The 19,328-nt window shown below is 45.6% G+C and overlaps 1 protein-coding gene across 26 annotated transcripts in view; it reads right to left on the minus strand.

Annotated features, from left to right (window-relative positions):
• MAGI1 (membrane associated guanylate kinase, WW and PDZ domain containing 1) overlaps window positions 1-19,328 on the minus strand; it is a 339,384-nt gene that overhangs the window by 281,617 nt on the left and 38,439 nt on the right. Inside the window, exon 1 of one of the 26 annotated variants that reach the window (XM_057422969.1) lies at window positions 11,255-11,482. The exons of 24 other annotated variants lie outside the window; for them this stretch is intronic. In XM_057422969.1, the coding sequence (XP_057278952.1) occupies window positions 11,255-11,375 (121 nt within the window). In that variant the 5' untranslated portion in view covers window positions 11,376-11,482. Of the gene's footprint in view, window positions 1-1,346; window positions 1,475-11,254; window positions 11,483-19,328 lie in introns of those variants that run through there. One more of the 26 variants, XM_057422976.1, reaches the window with a different exon arrangement.

Genomic DNA, 19,328 nt, shown 5'->3' on the forward strand with positions numbered 1-19,328 from the left:
ACAGAGAAGTAGTTTTGGAGACAGATAATGCCACAGGAGATAACAAGAGAAAGCAGCTTTCTCTTCTCCAAGGCTCTCCCTGGAAGACACCGCAGGGCTGACTAAGAGTCCACCTCCCATGCCTGAAACCTCTGCTGTGCTGTGAAAACACAGTGGGGAGATTTCACATCATTTGTAGAAACTAGAGATTATCAAGTGTTATATGACAGGGACACATCCCTCAAGCTTTGCTGTCAGAAGATACTACACAGAGAAGGTAAAGCCTCCAGGCTCCAGCAGAAATACTTCAAGAAACAGAGGAAAAGAGAAAGGAAGGATCTGTGTTACAAAGGACATAACTAGGATGGATGAGAGAGACAACCCAAAGTTTCCCCTAAACCATGATGGCTCTGCCACCATCAGTCAAGCACAGAAAGAAACCCAAGAAGAGCCACCACTGATGCTGCTGTGGGAGCAGCAGAGGAACACCAGAATACCCTGACCACAGCCCAGGTACCCTCACAGGGAAACCAGCCCATGCCCAATTCAACTGCTTTTGTCACCCACAGACTATCACAAAGATGCTGCTGGGAAACCATGCAGGGTACAGGCAGCAAGCAACACCAGTCAGTATTTCTAGGATGGGATGATACCTTTCAAACTCAGCAGCACACCTGGCAGTAAGGTTTGGACATGAAAATACATCAGCATCTCTGCTTGATGGAGAAAGACAACTTTCCTGCCTGAGGCAAGGGGCAGGCAGCACAGCAGCAGCATAACACCATCTCAGCATCCATCTCCCACCCCTCTCCCCAGCACCTTCAAACTACGCTGCAGCTCAGGCACCTATGGCAAAGTTTCCAGCATCTACAAGTGTTTCAGAAGGATTTAGAGCCCTTGCTCACCTCACAGCATCCACTCGGCATGCCCTCTCCTCTCCCCAGAGCCGGCTGTATTCACTCACACTGCCCTGGTCCTGCAGCACCGTGGAGGATGCCACTCTGACAAGCTTGTCCTGCAAGCATGGTCCGTAGGTTTAAGAACACACTCCTGTGGCACCAGCCAGGGGTGTAAATGCCGACCTTTCCCTCTCCAGTCAGTCACCTGGGAATTGCTCCCACTGCCCAACAAGATGACAGGGGGTGGGAGGACTCTAACATTTATCACCAGCCCTTCAAAGCAGAGAGCAAAACCTGCCCAACCACAGCCGCTTGATGATCTCTAGCACATGCAGGTGTAGGTAATGAGGGAAAACAAGTTCAGGCTGAGTTCAATAAGGTATTCAAGCCTATGCTTAGCTCTGGGAGCCACAGGTCCTCCCAGCTTCATAAGCTTTACCCAGTACTCCTGGACAGGCTGGTACATACCTCTGCTTCTGCAGCAAGCCATAAGCAACAGGAGGTTTTGAATTTATGCATTCACTGAAGGCATGTCCAGAGCAATCCTTACTGGGATGATGTGTGTTGTGAGAGCCCTTCAAACACGGACTTCCTTCGTTTACATCACATTGTATCAGTAGTTAATGACTCTCAATTACACAAAGTGCTTTTTAAAAATCATGGTACAATCAGTTCCAAAACCCACGGAAGTATCTGACAACCTGAATTCTCATTAAGAAGATACAATTATAAACAACAATCTAGTTATTAGTAACCGACACCAGAGCGCACACTGCTTATTAAAACAATTGTTAGCTGTCTGGAAGGTAGGATCATCTTGTGCTTTTTATTTAAGGAACACAATGGTAAAGAGCACCGAACCATAACAGCACAGAAAGCAACTGTGCTTGGAGGGCTACTTTGCCTTTTCAAAGGGAAATCAGGAGCACAATAATGTTTTATTGTTATTCTTTCAGAATACACAAGCGAACAATATATTGCTTAAAAACAGTTTCTTGTAAACAACTTTAATAGGATAAGCAAACAATACCTTAAGAAATAAAAGGAATTTATATCCTGAAAGATCAAGTTATTGCTTTGGCTTGTTGATAAGAAATAAACTATTTATCAGCGCTCAAATCATTTAGGAACTATAACCACAATGATCTATAAGGAAAGATTATGGCAAGGAAACAGAAGCGTAACATAAATATTGAGGATTTCAATGCAGCAAAGAACACACACAACTCCATGGCCACAGGAGGAGAGGGTTAGAGCACCGCCCTTTCTGACAGCCACCAAACACCAAGCAGGGTAACAATTTCACTGCTTTCACAGAAACAAGAAATGGATGAGGATAAATTTTACAAGAAAATAAAGGAATTACCCAACAGCTTTCCTTGGTGAGACTTGCAGCTTGTAAACTTAACTTCCAGAAATACAAGCTGGAGCCAAAGCTGACACTGGCACAGAGCACGCAGACACGTGCCACAAGCCAGGCTGGTGGATGGGCAACCCTGCCCTGGCAGCCAGCAGACCAGGAATTTCACTAGGAACAAACCAAATCCACCCGAGCTCCCAAGATGGCTCCGAAGGATGGACTCGGGAGAGGGAGCGAACAAAGAGCTGCAGCAGCAGCCCTGAGGGTCCACCTTGAGAAACCCCTTTCAGCCTCCTTCACTCTTACTCAAACCTCTTCCTTGTGTCTTAAGGAGAGGAAAAGAGCCTGCCCTGGGTTTCATTTACCCCGTGCAAGCCCGTGCTCAGCACTCCTTACCTGCCGCCTTCACTCACTCCAGTTTGGGATTCCCAGCCAGAGACACACAGGCTGCTGGCAGAGGGTGCGATCCCAGGCGCTCCTCTGCCTCATACCTGGGCGTGGGACACTGAGCATGCTCCGGGTTCCTCCCCAGCCAGGTTTCAGGGGATAAAAAAGAAGGAGAAAAAGCTTCCCTGCAAGTAGATTAGAGATGTCCCAGCAGCGGAGGAGCTTATCCTGGATCTGTTTCAAAGCATTTCAGCTCGAAAGGGGATAAAGCAGTAAGCAAAGTGCACACAGCCGTGGCTCGTTTTAGCCACTGGCTTTAAATCAACCCATACAAATAAAAAGTCCCTCGGAGCAAAACACGCAAGACCAGGGTCCCCTTCCAGGTGCTGGTGAAACACACCTGCATGTTTGGTTGTGCCTCGGTTTCTCATCCATAAGGAGCAGCTGTGAAGGCCTACTTGTTCCTTCTTGTGCTTGCCTTGCCTGTAGCACGTTTGGATAACGTACAGCTTTTTACAAGGCATTTTTACAATACCTAAGACAACAGGGCCTTGACCTCTATTATAGCTGCTAAATAGTATCATGTTTCTTACATCACTGTGAAACCCAGAAGTTAGGCAAGTAAGAAACAGCTCCCAAATGACTGTCAAACAAAAGTCTCTTCCAGGATCCAAACATTGCCAGTAACATAACCAAAGCTGCTGAAGCTAAGATGTGAAATCTTATAGATCGGAAAGGGAAATGGGCAGAAGGATGAGAACAGCAGGCTGCTTTCCTGCAGCTGGAAGTGCACATTTGGTTCAGGGACTATGGCTTCCCTGGAGCTGAAGGTTGCCAGAAATCTTGCACCAGAATCTGATCCAATTTCTATATAGCTTCCTTATGTTGCCTGCACTCCAGCATGAAAACCCATGCTTGGCTGAACAGCCACTGCTGTCCCACTCAGAGGGCTTGCTCTGCCCACTGCAGAGCAATCCCCCCCCCCCCCCCCAACACATCCATGTCACACCTCAGGTGAAAATCCTAAATCGGACTTCTTCTAAATGTGCTATTTATGCAGGATCCTGGTGCCAGTCGGGCCAGACAGGTGGGATGGGGACCAAGGCTCCCGCAGGTACCCATGTGGTGCCTATAGCATTCCTGCTGACTGAGCTGGCACATGGACTTGCACATCCGGTACAGAAATACCTGCTTTTGCTGTATCTGCCTTGTAAATTATGTGATTTGCCCAGGTCTAAATAGCCCAGTCACACTGAAGGCAGACAACCAAAGTCCAGCATTACCAGTACCCTGACCTCAGGCACCCAGGCAAAAGCTGTTAGCACGAGCACAGGAAACACAGATGTGATCCTGCCCTCTCATTTCTTCAAGTCACACCTGGTGCTCACAAAAGCTGTGGTATCAGGGTGATTCATTTTACACATTTAGCACAGCTTAAACTACCTGGAGGTGCAGTATGAGGCTGGCTGATGGAACTGAGCAGATGAGGGTTAGCCATGATGGTAGGCCACGATGTTGAGGATGGAGGATCTGCTGGGACCAGGCAGGGACCAGGCAGCCTCATGCTTCACCATGCATGGGAAGGGTCAACACCCAGCTCACAAAACCCATGACATTCAAAGATGTCCAATTGAAATTGGGTCTTCCTTACAAAGACCCAGCCCAAGAGGAAATGCCATTCTTCACTAGAATGGCTTTGGTCTGTACTGGATGGAAAGGACAAGTGTTGTTCACATTTTAAATTTTCAAGCCAGACAGGTACAATATGTTCCAAGGAAGAAAGATTTCTGGCACAGTGAAAGGAAGAACACACGCAATAAATAAAACATCCAACACTGAGAAAGGGCCCTTCTGACTCTGCAATCCATAAAAGAAGCTTATCAGAGTACAGTAGTTCCCATATCAGACTGGAAATGAGTTACACTGGGAGAAAACTTTGCCCGTGTCAAGGTTTGGGGAGTCTTTCTGGTTTTCTTCTGCTTGCTTTGTTCTTTTTATCATCAGTAGTTTGATTCTCTTGTTAAAATGTATACTCACACCACCCTTTTCACAGTAAATCAGACTTTATTAGTTCCATTACGCCTGCCCCTGAGTACCCCAGTCTACCCCATCCCCTTATGAAAATAAGACTTAAATCACCACCAACATGGCCCCACTATCCTGAATCTGACCACATCTTATCATTTGTCACCAACCCATCCATTACTTCACCTCCTAACCTGGTGCTATCCCCAAGGCAGCCACACAAAGTCCCCACACGGGCAATATCCCAGCCTCGCGCACAAGGACTTGCTTCTGGGACAGCAGCACAGCTCGGAGCCACCCAACAGAACAGTCCATTCTGTGATGACAAGGCCACCCAGAGCTGAGCGCATATCACCCAATACAGGAAAATGAGGAGCCTCCAGGCATCCCAAAGAGCAAAGAGGCATGGTGCATCTCTAGGTACCCGCAATTACACCACCGACATCAACAGCTTGGCAAAGAGCAAAATCCATGTTTCCCCAAAGAAGCTACTTGCAGTTCTCCAAGATTTTGCCTTTAAAAAGTTAATCACTGCAGTGTATAAAGTTTTATTAAGTACAGCAGAAAATAAACTTCAAAATATAATTGTATGCGCTCGTAGTAGGAGCTTTAAAAAAGCAATGCTGTTCAGCATGCCAGACTGCTGCTACCTGCCCAGTCCCAATACACTCAGTTCTGAGTGGATGCAGCACTGAACTTCTGCTTAACAGCTTCAGTGCTCGCAAGACTGATGATTTTCACACATATCTGATGATGTTCTAGAAAAACTCAGCTCCTGCAGTCACGTAATAAAAGGAGGAATATGCACTTTCATCAAGCAAAAGGCTTTTGGATCATCATTTTTGCCCAGGGAACAGAACATAAAAATTAACCTTTACATTGCAAAACTGGAAAAATCCTAGAAGACCCTTCCATGGTTCCCACTGCTTTAATCTCAGGGGAAGCAGGCACTAAATAAACTAAATGATTTGGGGTTTTGAGCTCATTTCACAACTTACACGAACATCTAAGCTGTTTGGTTATTCCCACCCCCCCGAAATTTATGCTGTGAGTAACTGAGCAGTGAATAAATTCCAGGTGATTATGAGCTCTCTACCACTGCTTCAACAATATGAAACAAGGTGACATGCAGAGAATAAATTCCCAATTATTACTTTAGTTCTTCCTGTCACTACAGAGCGCTCTGTCTTTAAAATAATGAAATGAATTAAGCACAATCTGAAGAGCTGTAAATGCACAGACAAAAGGGTCCATGTTCCACTGCAGGATCTTCTCCCCCAAACCCTAATATTTCAAATGGGCTTCTAGGCCTGATCCCCCAGTTTCTGAGGTGAAACGACCACTGTTATCCCAGCACTGTTCTCCCACCCATTTACTGGACCATCATCTCTTGATCCACCCTCAGGCCACCACCTTCAGTGGTGAGGTTTGGAAACCTTCTCTTCCTCACTGCAGCAGGACCAGGCCAAACTGCCTGCTACCCGAGTTTGCCACTTCGCACAGCAGAAGGTGGCTCCAAGCACTCCGTGTCCTCACGTCAACTCTTCACCCTGTTTCATTAAGATCTTCCTTCCCGCTGCCCCCTCCTTGCTGTTAACCTCCGTAAGCAGTAATGGGCTCCTTTGCAAATCCGGTGTGCATTTGACAGAGCTCAGCGAGCTTGAAACGCTAAGATTTTCATGCATATACAGGAAATCAAGTTTTAGTCTAAACAGAAGTGGCAGCTTCTAATTTAAGACTCTACCATTTGACTGCTAGGCACAACAAAATGCCTCTTTCCCACGTAGGCGAACTGCCTGTTATAATGCCTTCTCAATGTGCAATTTCAAACAGAGGTGACCAGCTTCTGCATTACACAGAGTTACATGGGTTCCCCTTGCTGCCAGTGCTAATCCCGTCTGCTGGGGCTCACTCCCCAGCAGCCCCGTTGTATTTTATGGATGAAATTCCGTTCCCTCTGCTAATGCCAACAACCAGTCGCTGAGAGCAAGAATTGCATTAAATTATTCCATCCGCAGTCAGACTGCCATGGGGGTGAGGGAACAAAATCCCACATGATCCTGAACACATACAGGGCTTCTCAGCTGCTTCATAAAAATACTACATGTGCACACTTATTTATATATACATACACACACGCACACAAATAAAATGCAGGTTTAAATCATGCACACTGTGTCTGCAGTGAATAGTGTCTTTTGTGCATGTCACCAACAGACCAAGGAAAGCTTTGACAGCCCCACATGCTTGCAGCCGGTGGGCTCCTTCAAGCACCCCAGTGCACTGCTGCTCTGCTCCCAAGGCAGGATCGGGACCTGCTGCACCTCCCATTGCACCTTTTCCTTGCAGGAAATCAAAGCTTTCCACTTCCAGGCCCTGGACCACGACCTGAACCAGGCACAACCTCACTCCAGCAGGAGAAATCCCCACCACACACATCCTGAGCTTGATTCACACGGCTTTATCCACCTGCTGAATTGCTAGGATATGTTCAGCTGTTATACATGGACCCCAAATCCATAATCCCACCCTCAGCAGCTGTTACGTTCACTGTGGTATTTACAGCAGATGTTATGGCTCCATATAAAGGTAAAACAATTGAGACTTCCGAAATCGGGGCTGGGGGGAGGCAAAGCAGAGCCTAACCCCTGCACCCGGCTGCAGCCAGCCTTGGACAATCAGCTGCGGATACAGCACCAACACATGCAGAAAAGAGCCACATCACAGCATACAGCAGCTTAAGGAAGTTTCAAGTGTTACCATACTGACATTAAAAAGCTGTCAGCTTCCAGTGAGTCAAGCAGCAGAGGCTGAAATTCAGCGTTGAAAGGATGATTAAATATAAGTGACTTAAATTATACATTCCAGTTGTGGAACTGACACCATTTAAAACACCGTTTATTTCCTATTTCCTCTGACACTGTTTACTATCTACTAAAGATGAGCATTTTCTTATAGGCACTCAAATACTGAACAAGGGATTTATAAATTGGAGATAATTAAAAGGTTTTGCATTACAAATAGAGTAAAAAAATTTACATTTCAGGGCCACCTGAGATGACTTAAAGAATCAAAATGGACATTTTATACCTGAAAATCTGTCTGCACTCTACCAAGGCTGATAACTGAGGCACAAGAAGCTTGGAGCTATTTTACAGTGGATTTACAATCAAACGTGCTGAGCTGGTGGACAACCTGAGACAGACTTGGGACCCATCATTAATTCTTCCACATAGAGCTCTGTAATCCAAAGCTCTAGTAAGCTCCCACAAATAAATTGCCTGTTGCTCCTCGATAAATATACAGAGAGACTTTCAAGACGTTACCTTTCAGATTTCCAAGACAAGGAGCTGCATGATTTTCTTTGCTAGCAATGACAGCACTTTACCAGGAGCACAAACAGGAAGCATGAGGGACTGCCTGAGGCCAAGAGAACTGGGAGAGCCCCTTGCCCATCCACAGCCCTTCCCAGAGACCAGTTTGGTTGGCCCCAATTCCTCGCAATTGGGGCCATGCTGAGGCCTTGTGGTCAGGTACCCCAACCCAGCGCATCTGGGTATTTGCCTTTGCCTTGGACAGAAACAGTGCTGGCAGTGTGAGCAGCAGACACCAAGTTTGTAAGCTATGACAGCAGATGATGGACTTGTGCATGGGCATCTCAGTAACTTCAGAAAAGGCCTTTTTAACATGATTTCCCACCCCCCCCTTCCCTGAAACTTGCAAGCCAGAAAAAGCAGTATCGATCTTGCTGCCTGGCAGGAATGAGATAGAGATGAACTAAGCACAGAGACCTCAGGGAAGGAGTCTCCAAGGAAACTTTTCATTTGAACAAGGGCCCTTACAAAATGCCAGGAGAAAGAGGAAAAGAAAGAGAAAAAGATACATAGAAAAAGCCTAATCCTGGATCTCCACTGTCATCTCGCTTTTTCCTTGTGCTCACAGGAGGACAGAGCATCATAGCCTCAAATCAGAAGATGCTGCAAGATCAGCAGGGGAGAGCTGAGGCTGCAAGCGTAAGACAGAGGGAGGAGAGAAAGACGCAATGCAAACAGCAGCAAATATAAACAGTGACTCATGACACACAGCAAATAAACAGCACTGTAACAGTTTTTGCAATTGCAATTATAACCACAATAAACATGAATGCCAGTCCAGCACAATGAAAAGGAGGATGACAGTGATGGGAGCAGGGTGTGGGACTCTATCCCATTCACATCTATTTCTCACATAACATCCCGAATGAGCCACTCCAGAAAGAAACAGGGAGAAGGCAAAATGTATGGGACAGCAGCAATTGCTTGTGATCTACGTCTGCACTTGAAGTTTTCATGGCTGCACTGAGAGCAGAATTTATATCCCAAAGCCAAGCAACAGCCCACAACACTGCTACTGGATTTGACCCCTGGCCCCTGAAAGCACCTCTAGCAGCAGAAATAAAAAGTCCAGCCAGTGGGTTAATGAGCAGGATAGACCTTGTGTGATGGGTGGATGGACAGACGGCAACAGGGCAGGGGAGCAACCACACCATCGGCAAGAGGCACTGGTTTAACTGCTTTGCAAATCCTCCAGTGAAGCAGAGCCGAAATTTCTTTTGCTATTGCTTCATTACCCTCATAGTGAGAAAATCTCCCCCAGGCCACACCTTGAATACGTTTTCCAGGCCAATCCAGGTATTTTCCCCCTGTGGGTACTAAAAGCTGATGATCACTCTTCTCACAGAAATCTTTTATGCATCAGAAAATGTATTGCCTGCATTCAGGCTTGTATTTCCAAATGCACTTCCTTCAGCTTTCCCCCTTTGGCCTCCTTTGCCGAGCCTTCCCATCTGTGTGGTTCACCTCCAGACTTGCAAGCACGACCATTTTCCTCCTGCCTTGCACCGCCCGGCACCCCTCAGTGCAGGGAGAAGCAATTATCAGCCTTGACTTACACACAAAGCTTCAGTACTGATGACTCAGACAGAGATTTGACTCCTTTCCTCAAACCTCAGGATGCTGGTGACTTGTTTGAGCAGGCCATGGACAGTAGCTCCCCCCCCCCCAAGTACCACTCTGCCCACTCTTCTTGCATTTGGTCATTCACGTCCTGCTTCCCCCCAGAGCCACCACCACACCTTTCTCTTCCCTATACCTCATCATGTTGCCCAATGAGTTCTGTTGTTCACCAAGATGATCTGAAATGCTGCTCCTAAGCCTTAGTAACATAAGCAGCCACCCTTGCCCACTAACTGGTTATCCCATTAAAGAAGTTGGGCAGATTCACCTATTTGTTCTTCTTTACAAGTCAGATTTTCTTGTGGACCCCCTTTCCTCCTCCTCCTCTCTGCTGTGCACAAATTGCTCTGCAACTTCTTTTGTGGAAACAGGGTCAGATTCTCTAATCCTTCTCATTTTCTGGGTCTTCCCTTCTCCTCCCACTGAAAGTCTGGTGTGGGCTTTGCTCTGCTTCTCTTCCCTTCCCACCACATCCCCAGGGGACACCGATGGCAAACACCAATGGTTCAGAGCTTGCCGAGACCAGGTTTTCCTCAAGTCATTCAGAATAACTCTACCAAGCTGACAAGCAATGGATAATCTTTCTCTATCCACATTCCCTTATCTCCCCTATTTGAAAGAGTTACACGTCTGTGTACGTAATCAGCCCTGCAGTTTTGTGAGGACTGAAGCAGAGGAAGCACAGAGCACATCCGCCTCTTGCGACCCCTCATCTCTCCAGCCTTGCTCTGCTCCTCTATGGCCTTTCTCACACATTCCATGTTTTTGCAAGAATTTGGAAGCCTTCACATAAATAGTTTTTTCCACTAGAGGGCACAAAGACAATTTCTCCTAAACAGAAACTGATGTCAGAAGGATTAATAAAATCATTACTAACATCTCACCAAAGATATCTCTAACTCCAAGAAATGAACACTTAATAAACTGAGTTTAGTTGCAACTCCCCAGGTACTACAACACCACCAAATGTCTCTAACAGATAGAGATTGAAACCCTAGAAATCCAAAAGCAACACTACTTTAACAAGATCGTGTATACAGTGCTAAGTACTTTTTATCCAGCAATTTCTGCACTGCCCACATTTTCTCATTAGGCACAGATACAGCAATGGAGACAGAAAATCCATCCTAGTGTTTTTTAAGTTGAACTTATCCAGATTTAGCTTCAAGTCAATTAACTTCTTTGTACTTTTGTTTCCTAGATTAAAAGAAGTTGTCTACCGGCAAAGATCTTCTCTTTGCAGATACTTTTAGATCATGATAAGTCACCTTCTGACCTATCTTGGGTAAACCAAAGAGATTTTAGCCTTTAAGGCTCTTCTATGCAAGCCAGCTTTTCCAGCTTTAAAGCTTGCCTTGTAAACTTCTTACAGGTTGTATCTATAACCCTGACACTTTAACCAGTTCCTCACCAAACAATAGCGCTGCTCCATGAAAACGTATAAACTCAACAGGAACGCAATCAAGTCAAACATTTGACTACACAAACCTAATAAGAGGGACAACAGTGATAATATCAGAGCATCACGTATGCTGAGAGCGCCTCAGGATTCATCACGCTCCCTAGCCCCACCGACAGCTTCAAGTACAACAAGCCCTGCACGGACCTACCTTGCCGACTCCAGTAGTCCTGACACCCCGCTCTCTCAGGGCCCAGGCCAAGGAGATGTGCAAGCACTTGGTAGCCCACTCGTTTGCGGGTGCCTGCACGTACCCCCATGCTCCCCTCCATGACCGGCTGTCCTTCAACACACACTCACTGCTCCAGCCTGATGGCAGCAACGTTTGCTTTCTGCCTGCTGCTGCCTGTGGACTTCCACTCACTGGAAGGTTTGGCTTGAGCAGTGCCAGCCCAGAGGCTTTTGCTAATGGAAGAAGAGAGACAATAGCGATACGCAGGTGCTTCCTCCCATTTAAAGTGTTTACTTGTGCAGCTTAACACAGTGACGCTATTGTGAATTAGGTCTGCATGCTGGTTTACAGAGTTCAAAAGGGAGCACGTAACAAAAGGAACCCCAAAATACTGCTTATTAATTTAAAGTATTTTTTTCTTCCCTTTCAGACTCTGCTTCCTTTGCCAATGCCAAGTAAGAGGTGTTTTCCAACCATACAATAAAAGCAGTTTCAAATGGGAAATGATACATACGATGTCAAAACAAACGAAAGAATTTAACACAAAAGCAAAGGATTTATCAGTACATCTCCACAGCCTATGCAGTAGGCTCCTTGTGGCATGGAGCTTGGCAGCTAGCAGAGAAGGCTGAACTCAAGGCACTTACAACTGCATACGCTCAGAGAAAAATCAAAAAGATCAAGAGGGAAGGTAAGGTATAGCTAAGCCACAACACAGAGCTAAGGAAAACATTAGCCTGAAAGAGGAACAAAGGCGTATTTGTTTTATGAGATAAAGCAAGCAATTCAGCTGTATTCCACAGTAAATCTTCTGGCTTAGGACCAAAACAGGGAAGGAAAAAAAATAAGGGAGCATCTGATTCTCATTTTGCTGTCCTAAGCTCTGAGCTTACATTACATGACTCAAGATGTTTACTAGAGGTGCCAGGCACTGAAATCCATGGCTGGATCTTGTACATAGGAAGTATCGGATGTGCTGAACATCTTGCAGTTCCCTCTGCAGCCAGTGAAGGCTCAAAGATACTCAGCACTTGGCATTTTTTATTACTGTTACTGTTGTTATTATTTTACTGCTAAGACGCCTTTTTCTGCTGTCTAAATGAACTCAGAAATCCAACTTTATAGACATTGATTTGTAAAACCTCAGTCCTCCCAAAAGCACCGGCATTCTACTGTTTGAGAAGTGTCAAATAAAATACCATCCTATTCAAGGTCCTGCAACTTAAAACCGCACCTCATTTTCACATAAAACTATAGCGCAAAATGCCAGACATGCTGAAAGTAATGCCACGCATTCTTATTCAACCCTATTCTCTTAACATCTAAACAAACAGAATTGAGTCCTTTTGTCCAAGCACCATATTATTTTGTCCTCTCCTCACGCTGCAACTATTTTAGAGGTGTTTCCATTGATTTGCCTTCTTGGTGGGAACAGACCAAACAGGATCCAGCACTTTGCTATCATCTTCCGAGATCTGGTGGGGGGGCTGTTCAGAGAATGTGAGATCCAGACTCCTCCTATCCTTTAGCATCGGTGAAACCAGAAATGGCAATTAAAATCCCTCTCTCCACTGTTCCATCCCAAGCATGTGCTAGATGGTAAGTGGCAAGTGCTGCTTCCACCAGTGCAAGTGACTGAGTACAGCAGTGACTTAAAACCAGCAGGTTAGTCATTTTAGAGTTGCTCATGTGCAGATGAACAATCCTGTCCAGATTACAAGACTTGAAGTAACATAAGAACATAGGCAGATGTGTGCTAAACACAGCTGCAGCAACTCATGAACTCAACTGCTGACTAACAGTTTGGGCCAAACCCATTTTACCTGCACTGAAACAGCCTGTCAGCACTTTCACCCCCACACACACTGTCATTGGAAACAGCACTAGCAAACAGCAGATGGGCTTCATAACCTCTAAAACCACCCTGTCTGTTCTGGAAACAAATCTCTGCCAAGCAGAGGCTAAATGAGCATCTACAGTCACATCTAAGTTACCCACAAAATTGAAGACAAGGCATGCTGTGCACTGTGTTCTCAGGTATGAACTCACGTCCAGGGTAACTGCTAGGAGGTCTCTGCCCCAAATCTCTTAGCATCACCACCAGCAACTCATCCCGAATTGCCCCCCATGCCTTCCAGCAGCCCTGCAGAGGGGGACCAGGGACCATGCAAGGTGACAGGAAGACAGCACTCCTCCTTTTATTGCTGGTTTTAGTCTCAAGTCTTGCTGGGCACAAGCAATCCACGTGTTTTATTTTTATGGCTTTCATTGTACTGCTGCATGCAGCTCCTGAAGGGACATAAGATGCCATTGGTTCAGGGGAAATCCAAGTGAAAAACAATTTAATGCACATTCACTAAAAGTATCAGAAAGTAAACAGGTGAAAGCTATTTCATTTACCAGCAGTGGTTTATGGACGTCCAGAGACCCTGAGGTTTATTACATACTGCCTTGGGCAGGCGGAATGACAGAGACAGAAGAATTTCTGCCTGTAAAATATCTTAAATGCCAAAACCCAAATGAGTCTTTATGAGATCTGTTTGGAGTACTCACTCCAAAGCTGCAGGAAGGGGGGCAGCCAGGGGCCCAAGAGATTGCTGAGGACCCCCAGCAACCTCCAGGACAGCAAAGTGAGTGCAGGGCTTGCTCCCACCAGGGCGAGATAGAGGAAAGCTGCTCCCTCCCAGCACCACCACCGGGCACCAATGTTTCAGTGCACCAAGCGCTGCATGGTTCAGCTGGATGGTGGGATTGGAGGGGACAACTTCGGAAGAACATTAAGAAAGGCTTTTCCAAAGCTTAGTATTGATAGAAGAGTGCTGCCTTACAAATATCAACTATGATAAAACACCTGTGGAGAGAAAACACTTCTGCAAAATCCAGCTCTTCTGTAGTTTAAATTACTGAGAACAGAAGAAACAATTCACCCCAAAGGGGTGCAACCTAAAAGACCTGCATCCTGAAAGCAGCAATGAACAGTTGGAAGCAAACACAACTGAAGCTGGCAAGTAGAACAAACTGAAGGTTTTCATTGTGGCCAATGAAGCTTTCAGACAAACCAGCAGTAACACTGTGTACAGGACTTTGCTGCATTACTGTTATGACTCCTCCCAGCAGCATGCACAAAACGTACCCGAGCTGTATCCATTTCCTACAGCCTTTTTCAAACATTGTAGGATTTTTTTCCTCTGTAGTGCTTCTTGCTCTCAATGCTGCAGTAAATTAATCAGTTACAACCCCCTGCCACTCTGTCTCCCATGGTGCTGCCTGAAGTCACTGCTTCTGTGTCTGTTAAGCTATCAGTGTAACCACTTCCAGCTTCTACAAACACTTTAAAAGTAACCTGTAGCTAAACTCTAGGCAGAATGAAGCATTTCATATTCACAGGAGAGGAAAGGAAAAGCTATTTTCTACAGTTAACCCCCCCTTCCTTTCACCTACATTCTCTCTCCAGCATCAGCAAAGGGAATCCAGGTTGCAAATCTCTTGACCAACAACTCAGAATTGGGCCTGGAAAGCCCAGTCATGTCACTGACTGCTGCATAAACAGGCACACTGGCCTTGGACATATAACTGCTGAGGATGTGCATGCTGGTCCATGACAAGCTCTAGTGTCACCACACTGGTCATGGACAGTGCTGTGGTTGCACCTCACAGAGGCAGGAGACAGAAGAGGACCAGGACGCTCAGCTCCAGGAAGGTACGTGCCAAAGAATATCCATCTTTCGAAGGAAGAGACCTTCCTGGCATTGAATCACCCCCTCACTTCAGGTTCTGTCCTTAGTCCTTGCCCAAAGCACCTCACACAGCAGATCCAGGCATAACTATCACGGTGGGTCGCAGGCTGTAGGGACATCTGAGAGCACGCTGCAGGGTCAGGACTTGAGGCAAAACCTTAACAGGGCCCGTAGCCATTCAGAGAGCTCCAACAGAGCTGTGTGTCACTTAAGCACTGAACTGCCCTGCTTCAAGGCACTGAATTCATTTCATCTATGAAGAAAGGCCATAGTTTGTCAGATTGCAGGTCCATGTACACCCTAATCCCCTCCAGGGAGCAGCAGCAGTGACTGCTTTGGGAGGAATCCCAGAAGAGGACAAGTATATGGCAGTACTTCCCGAGAGAGTACCCCACCTGGCAGAGGCGACGGCTCAAGCCAGAAGTGTTATCTTAGCACAGGCCTGGTTGGGTTTCTCGTGATCATTCCCTCCCTCTGCTTCACCCAGGGAATGTCAAATTCAGCCCACCACTATGATAAAGCACCAGGGAGGGCGGGGGATGAGGAGGAGAAGAGATACCTGAGCCAACTTCAAAGGTTTGTTATCCTTTGAACACTTCACTTATACATAATTGAAAGGGCTATATGTTTGGACTACAAGAAGGATATTCCCCCCCCCCCTTACTACCAGACCCATCAGACGATAGCCTTGGGGGAGGTTAGCAAACTTGGAGAACTGACTGAGAAGCAAAGTAAACTACTACTGACAGCAAGTGGACCAAAGCCCAGATCCCTGAGAAGTTCTGACAATGGGAGGACCCAGAAAAAATAAGCCAGCCTTGACCCAGCATCAGGGGAGGCCGAGAGGAACACGTGTATGTGTATTTTATTTCACACTAACCTCCATTTGACCAGTTATGCAAATAAATCTCTGTTTGTCCTAAGCACACTTCTAGAGACTGAGGGAGAACTTGAAAGACTTAGCAATACAGTGACCTGCTTGTCACTGCATTGTGACTGAACTCCGGGGTTACAAGAAATAAAGTATTAACCAGCAGGAATGGCACATACAGCCCATAAAACAAGGGAAAATGCATTAAAATTTAATCCAAGCTTAAAAGAGAAAAGAAGAAAAAAAAGTGCATAGGGATTTGATATGTGATCGTGATCACTTCAGCTCCTTGTGGGCAGAGCAGCAGTATCTAGTCCCCAGAGACTATATCCCAGGGCAGCGAGACACGGGAGCAATGCACCACAGCTCTACCTGTTACAGCTCTAGCATAAACCCAGCAGGGATCAGACATACTTATGACTGCAGGGAGCATGGCACAGCCCTGCAGCCTTCATGGCTAGGGAGAGCACCGTGCACACACTCTCTGCCAGTAAAAGGTATTTGCCTGATGAAAAGAATAAAGAAGATATGCATGACACCCTCCTGCTCTTGATTCTCCTAAGGCTCCACTACTGAGGGTATTCAGAAACTGCTGTCATGAAGATTCACTTAAGCCCAGTTTCAGCTTTCCTTCATTTAAATCAGCATAGCTCAGACATTCACTTACCACTAAACCTTGCAGCACCAGGTCAGCTTAACTATGCCAGTATTCGAGCAAGCCTGATGTGAACTCTTATTTTCTAATTGTTTTAGTTAAACAGCTGTTTTCTTCCATTACAGGCAATGCTGCAGAGCAACAGTATGTGGAGTCTCTAGATTAATATGGTAACTGCAACAAGGGCTTGTGAAGGGGTGTAATTCTGCTGAGGGCAGGAATGTATGTCAAACCCCTAAAGCCTTATGCACACAACTTCAACAACCCAGCTTCTGCATCTGGGAACAGCATCCTTCCTGCATCCTATGCAACACCTAGACAGAACAACGTTTTGTACAACGGACCACAAGCAGCTGAGAGGATCTAGCCGAAGTCACGCTGCTCCTTGGGGCGGGTCAGAAGAAACACAGCACAAGTCAAGTGAAAAATAAAGAAAACTTGCAAACCGTTTAAGTTGTTTTCCCCATTGGAGGCTTACCCACCCGTACCACCTCTCCCGCATGTCCCAGCCATGGCAGAAGATGCTGGCCATTTTGATGGCCAAGGTTTGACCTGAGCTTCCCATTGTGAAGGTTCAGCTCAGGCCTCTGCAGCACAAAACGCTGCAAACCAGCAATGCAGATGAGAGGGAGTCACTGCTTCAGTGCACTGATCCATACAGACAGCAAGAAGCAGGGGAAGGCAGAAGGGGGGGAATGCACTAAAAATTCTTCTGACAGGGTGAAAAATGAAAGCAAAGTGAAACACTGCTCAAGCTGTCAAAACAAAATCACAGCAAGCCGACTGAAAACGAGAAACCACACAGCTCAACTTGCATCTTCTAGTAGGCAATAACTGGTACATTTGTTTTCTTGAAGATAAGTGGGTGAGTTAAGTTTGCCAGACAACACTGAGCAGATCTGAAAGGTAATCGCATCAGAAACACAAGTGATCAAATCGAAAAACAACCAGGACATTAAGGACTTGCTTGCTTCTGCCTTGCAGTCAAACGACTCAAAGAAGTTTTTAGAGTTGCACTATTGAACCAATGGAAGAACTCCAAAGTGCTTGATCAAGACAAGCTTTGCCCTTTCCCTCTCAGCTCATCATCCAAAGAAGAGGAATGATAAAGCTCTTAGCAGCAAACAAGTCAGAAACTGGCATGGCAAAAGGTCCCGTGTAGTGCATTTTTGGTCATGGTGGTAAAGGTCAGTGTAATATTCAGAGTACAGAAAACCCATTAACCTGGTGAGAGAGTCATAACAACGGTACCCAGAGGGTATTTTGAATGGTGAGACAGCTTGTAATTAGCTTAGGTGGGCCAACCTAATTACTCATGGCCTGAGGAAGCATCTCCCAATGCAAGAGGGGAACAAGATACGTATTTATAGTTCTTTCCTGATAGCCCATTATAAGCTTTCAGAGATGAATGACCACAGCATTTGACTGCTTTCTTGTAACCTGGAGATGCAAGCAGTAATGACTGAGTGAGCCAGAAGAACAAAGGCAGGGGCTGCACGGGGCTCAAGGCAGGGGCAAGGAAAAAGAAAATAATCACAAAAAACCCAAACCACAGACTTGTGTTACACTACAATGTGACATTGCCAATTACTTGCTTCATTTTGAAATGGACAATTATATGCATTATGTGCACATCCATAAAATCCATTTTAACAAGGCTTCAAGAATTAAAAATAGGAAATAATACAGTGGAAACAGTTAATATAGATATGTTACACCCCATATACATTCAGAACTGCCTTCACACATTAAAACCTCAAAAACATTCTTCCAAATACATTAGCATTATAAAAAGAATCATTAATTCCCACTATGTTTCCATTCAGCAGACCTGTCCCTGCTCAGACCTTTATTATTAGCCATAGCAGTGTTGCAGGTGCACACAGAAATCAAAATGGGACCTGGCACAAGATAGATGGGAATAAAAAGGGGTTTTTTTTACAAGTTTCCTTTTTCTGTTGTTTATTTATTATTTTCAGGGCATCTTCCAACATGTCTCAGTCCCTCCAGCAAAGACAGCTTTTCCAATTGCATCTGCATTGTTTTAACCTCTTCTCTTTATCACTACTGGTTGCCTATATTTGCAAGAGCTAAAACTCCACCACTTCTGTTTTACTGATTCTCCACCTTTTCCCTCAAGGTTTCCCCTTTCATTAGGGAAGATGTTAAGGATCTTCTTCTGTATTAAAGATCATTCTCTTTGTAGCCAAGTGCTTGGCGTCAGGTAGCCTTACGCAACAACACTCTTGCATAAAGCCAAAAAGAGCAGCCTTCCTTGTTGTCCCACACTGCAATTCTGGTGCTACGTTATATGTACTTCCTAATCTATTAGAAACCCAGCACATTCTTCCACACAAACCTAGTCCTGCAAAACAGTTCTCAAAACTGGGACAGACTGGAAAATAAAACTTCTTGATAAATACACAGTATGACATTACACACCCTTTAGTAAAGCACAACTGGAAATGACATGCACTTTAACGGCGTAAAAGCTGGGAACTGCCACCCCACCAGTAAATGCCATGACAAGCCCTGCTTCCTTCCTTATCTGTGGCCAATAAAAGAAGAAACACTCTAGAAATCAGTCATCTCCAATTGCCACTGTTAGCAAGAACTTTAACACAGAGCATATTTTCCAATGATACTGACCCCTGCAAGAGCATTTACAGAAACAGGTCTTTTTTAATTAAAAAACAGAAAAACCCCTGCTCTCGGCCAGCGCTGGAGAATGGCTATTGCTCAAACCTCCCTCCTCCTCAGCCCATGGAAGAGCCCCTCTTTTGCTCCCCC

The sequence above is a fragment of the Pezoporus wallicus genome, unplaced genomic scaffold, assembly GCF_028554395.1.
Source record: "Pezoporus wallicus isolate ANWC-B61680 ecotype Strahan unplaced genomic scaffold, APGP_CSIRO_Pwel_v1 contig_7073, whole genome shotgun sequence".
Lineage (NCBI taxonomy): Eukaryota > Metazoa > Chordata > Aves > Psittaciformes > Psittacidae > Pezoporus > Pezoporus wallicus.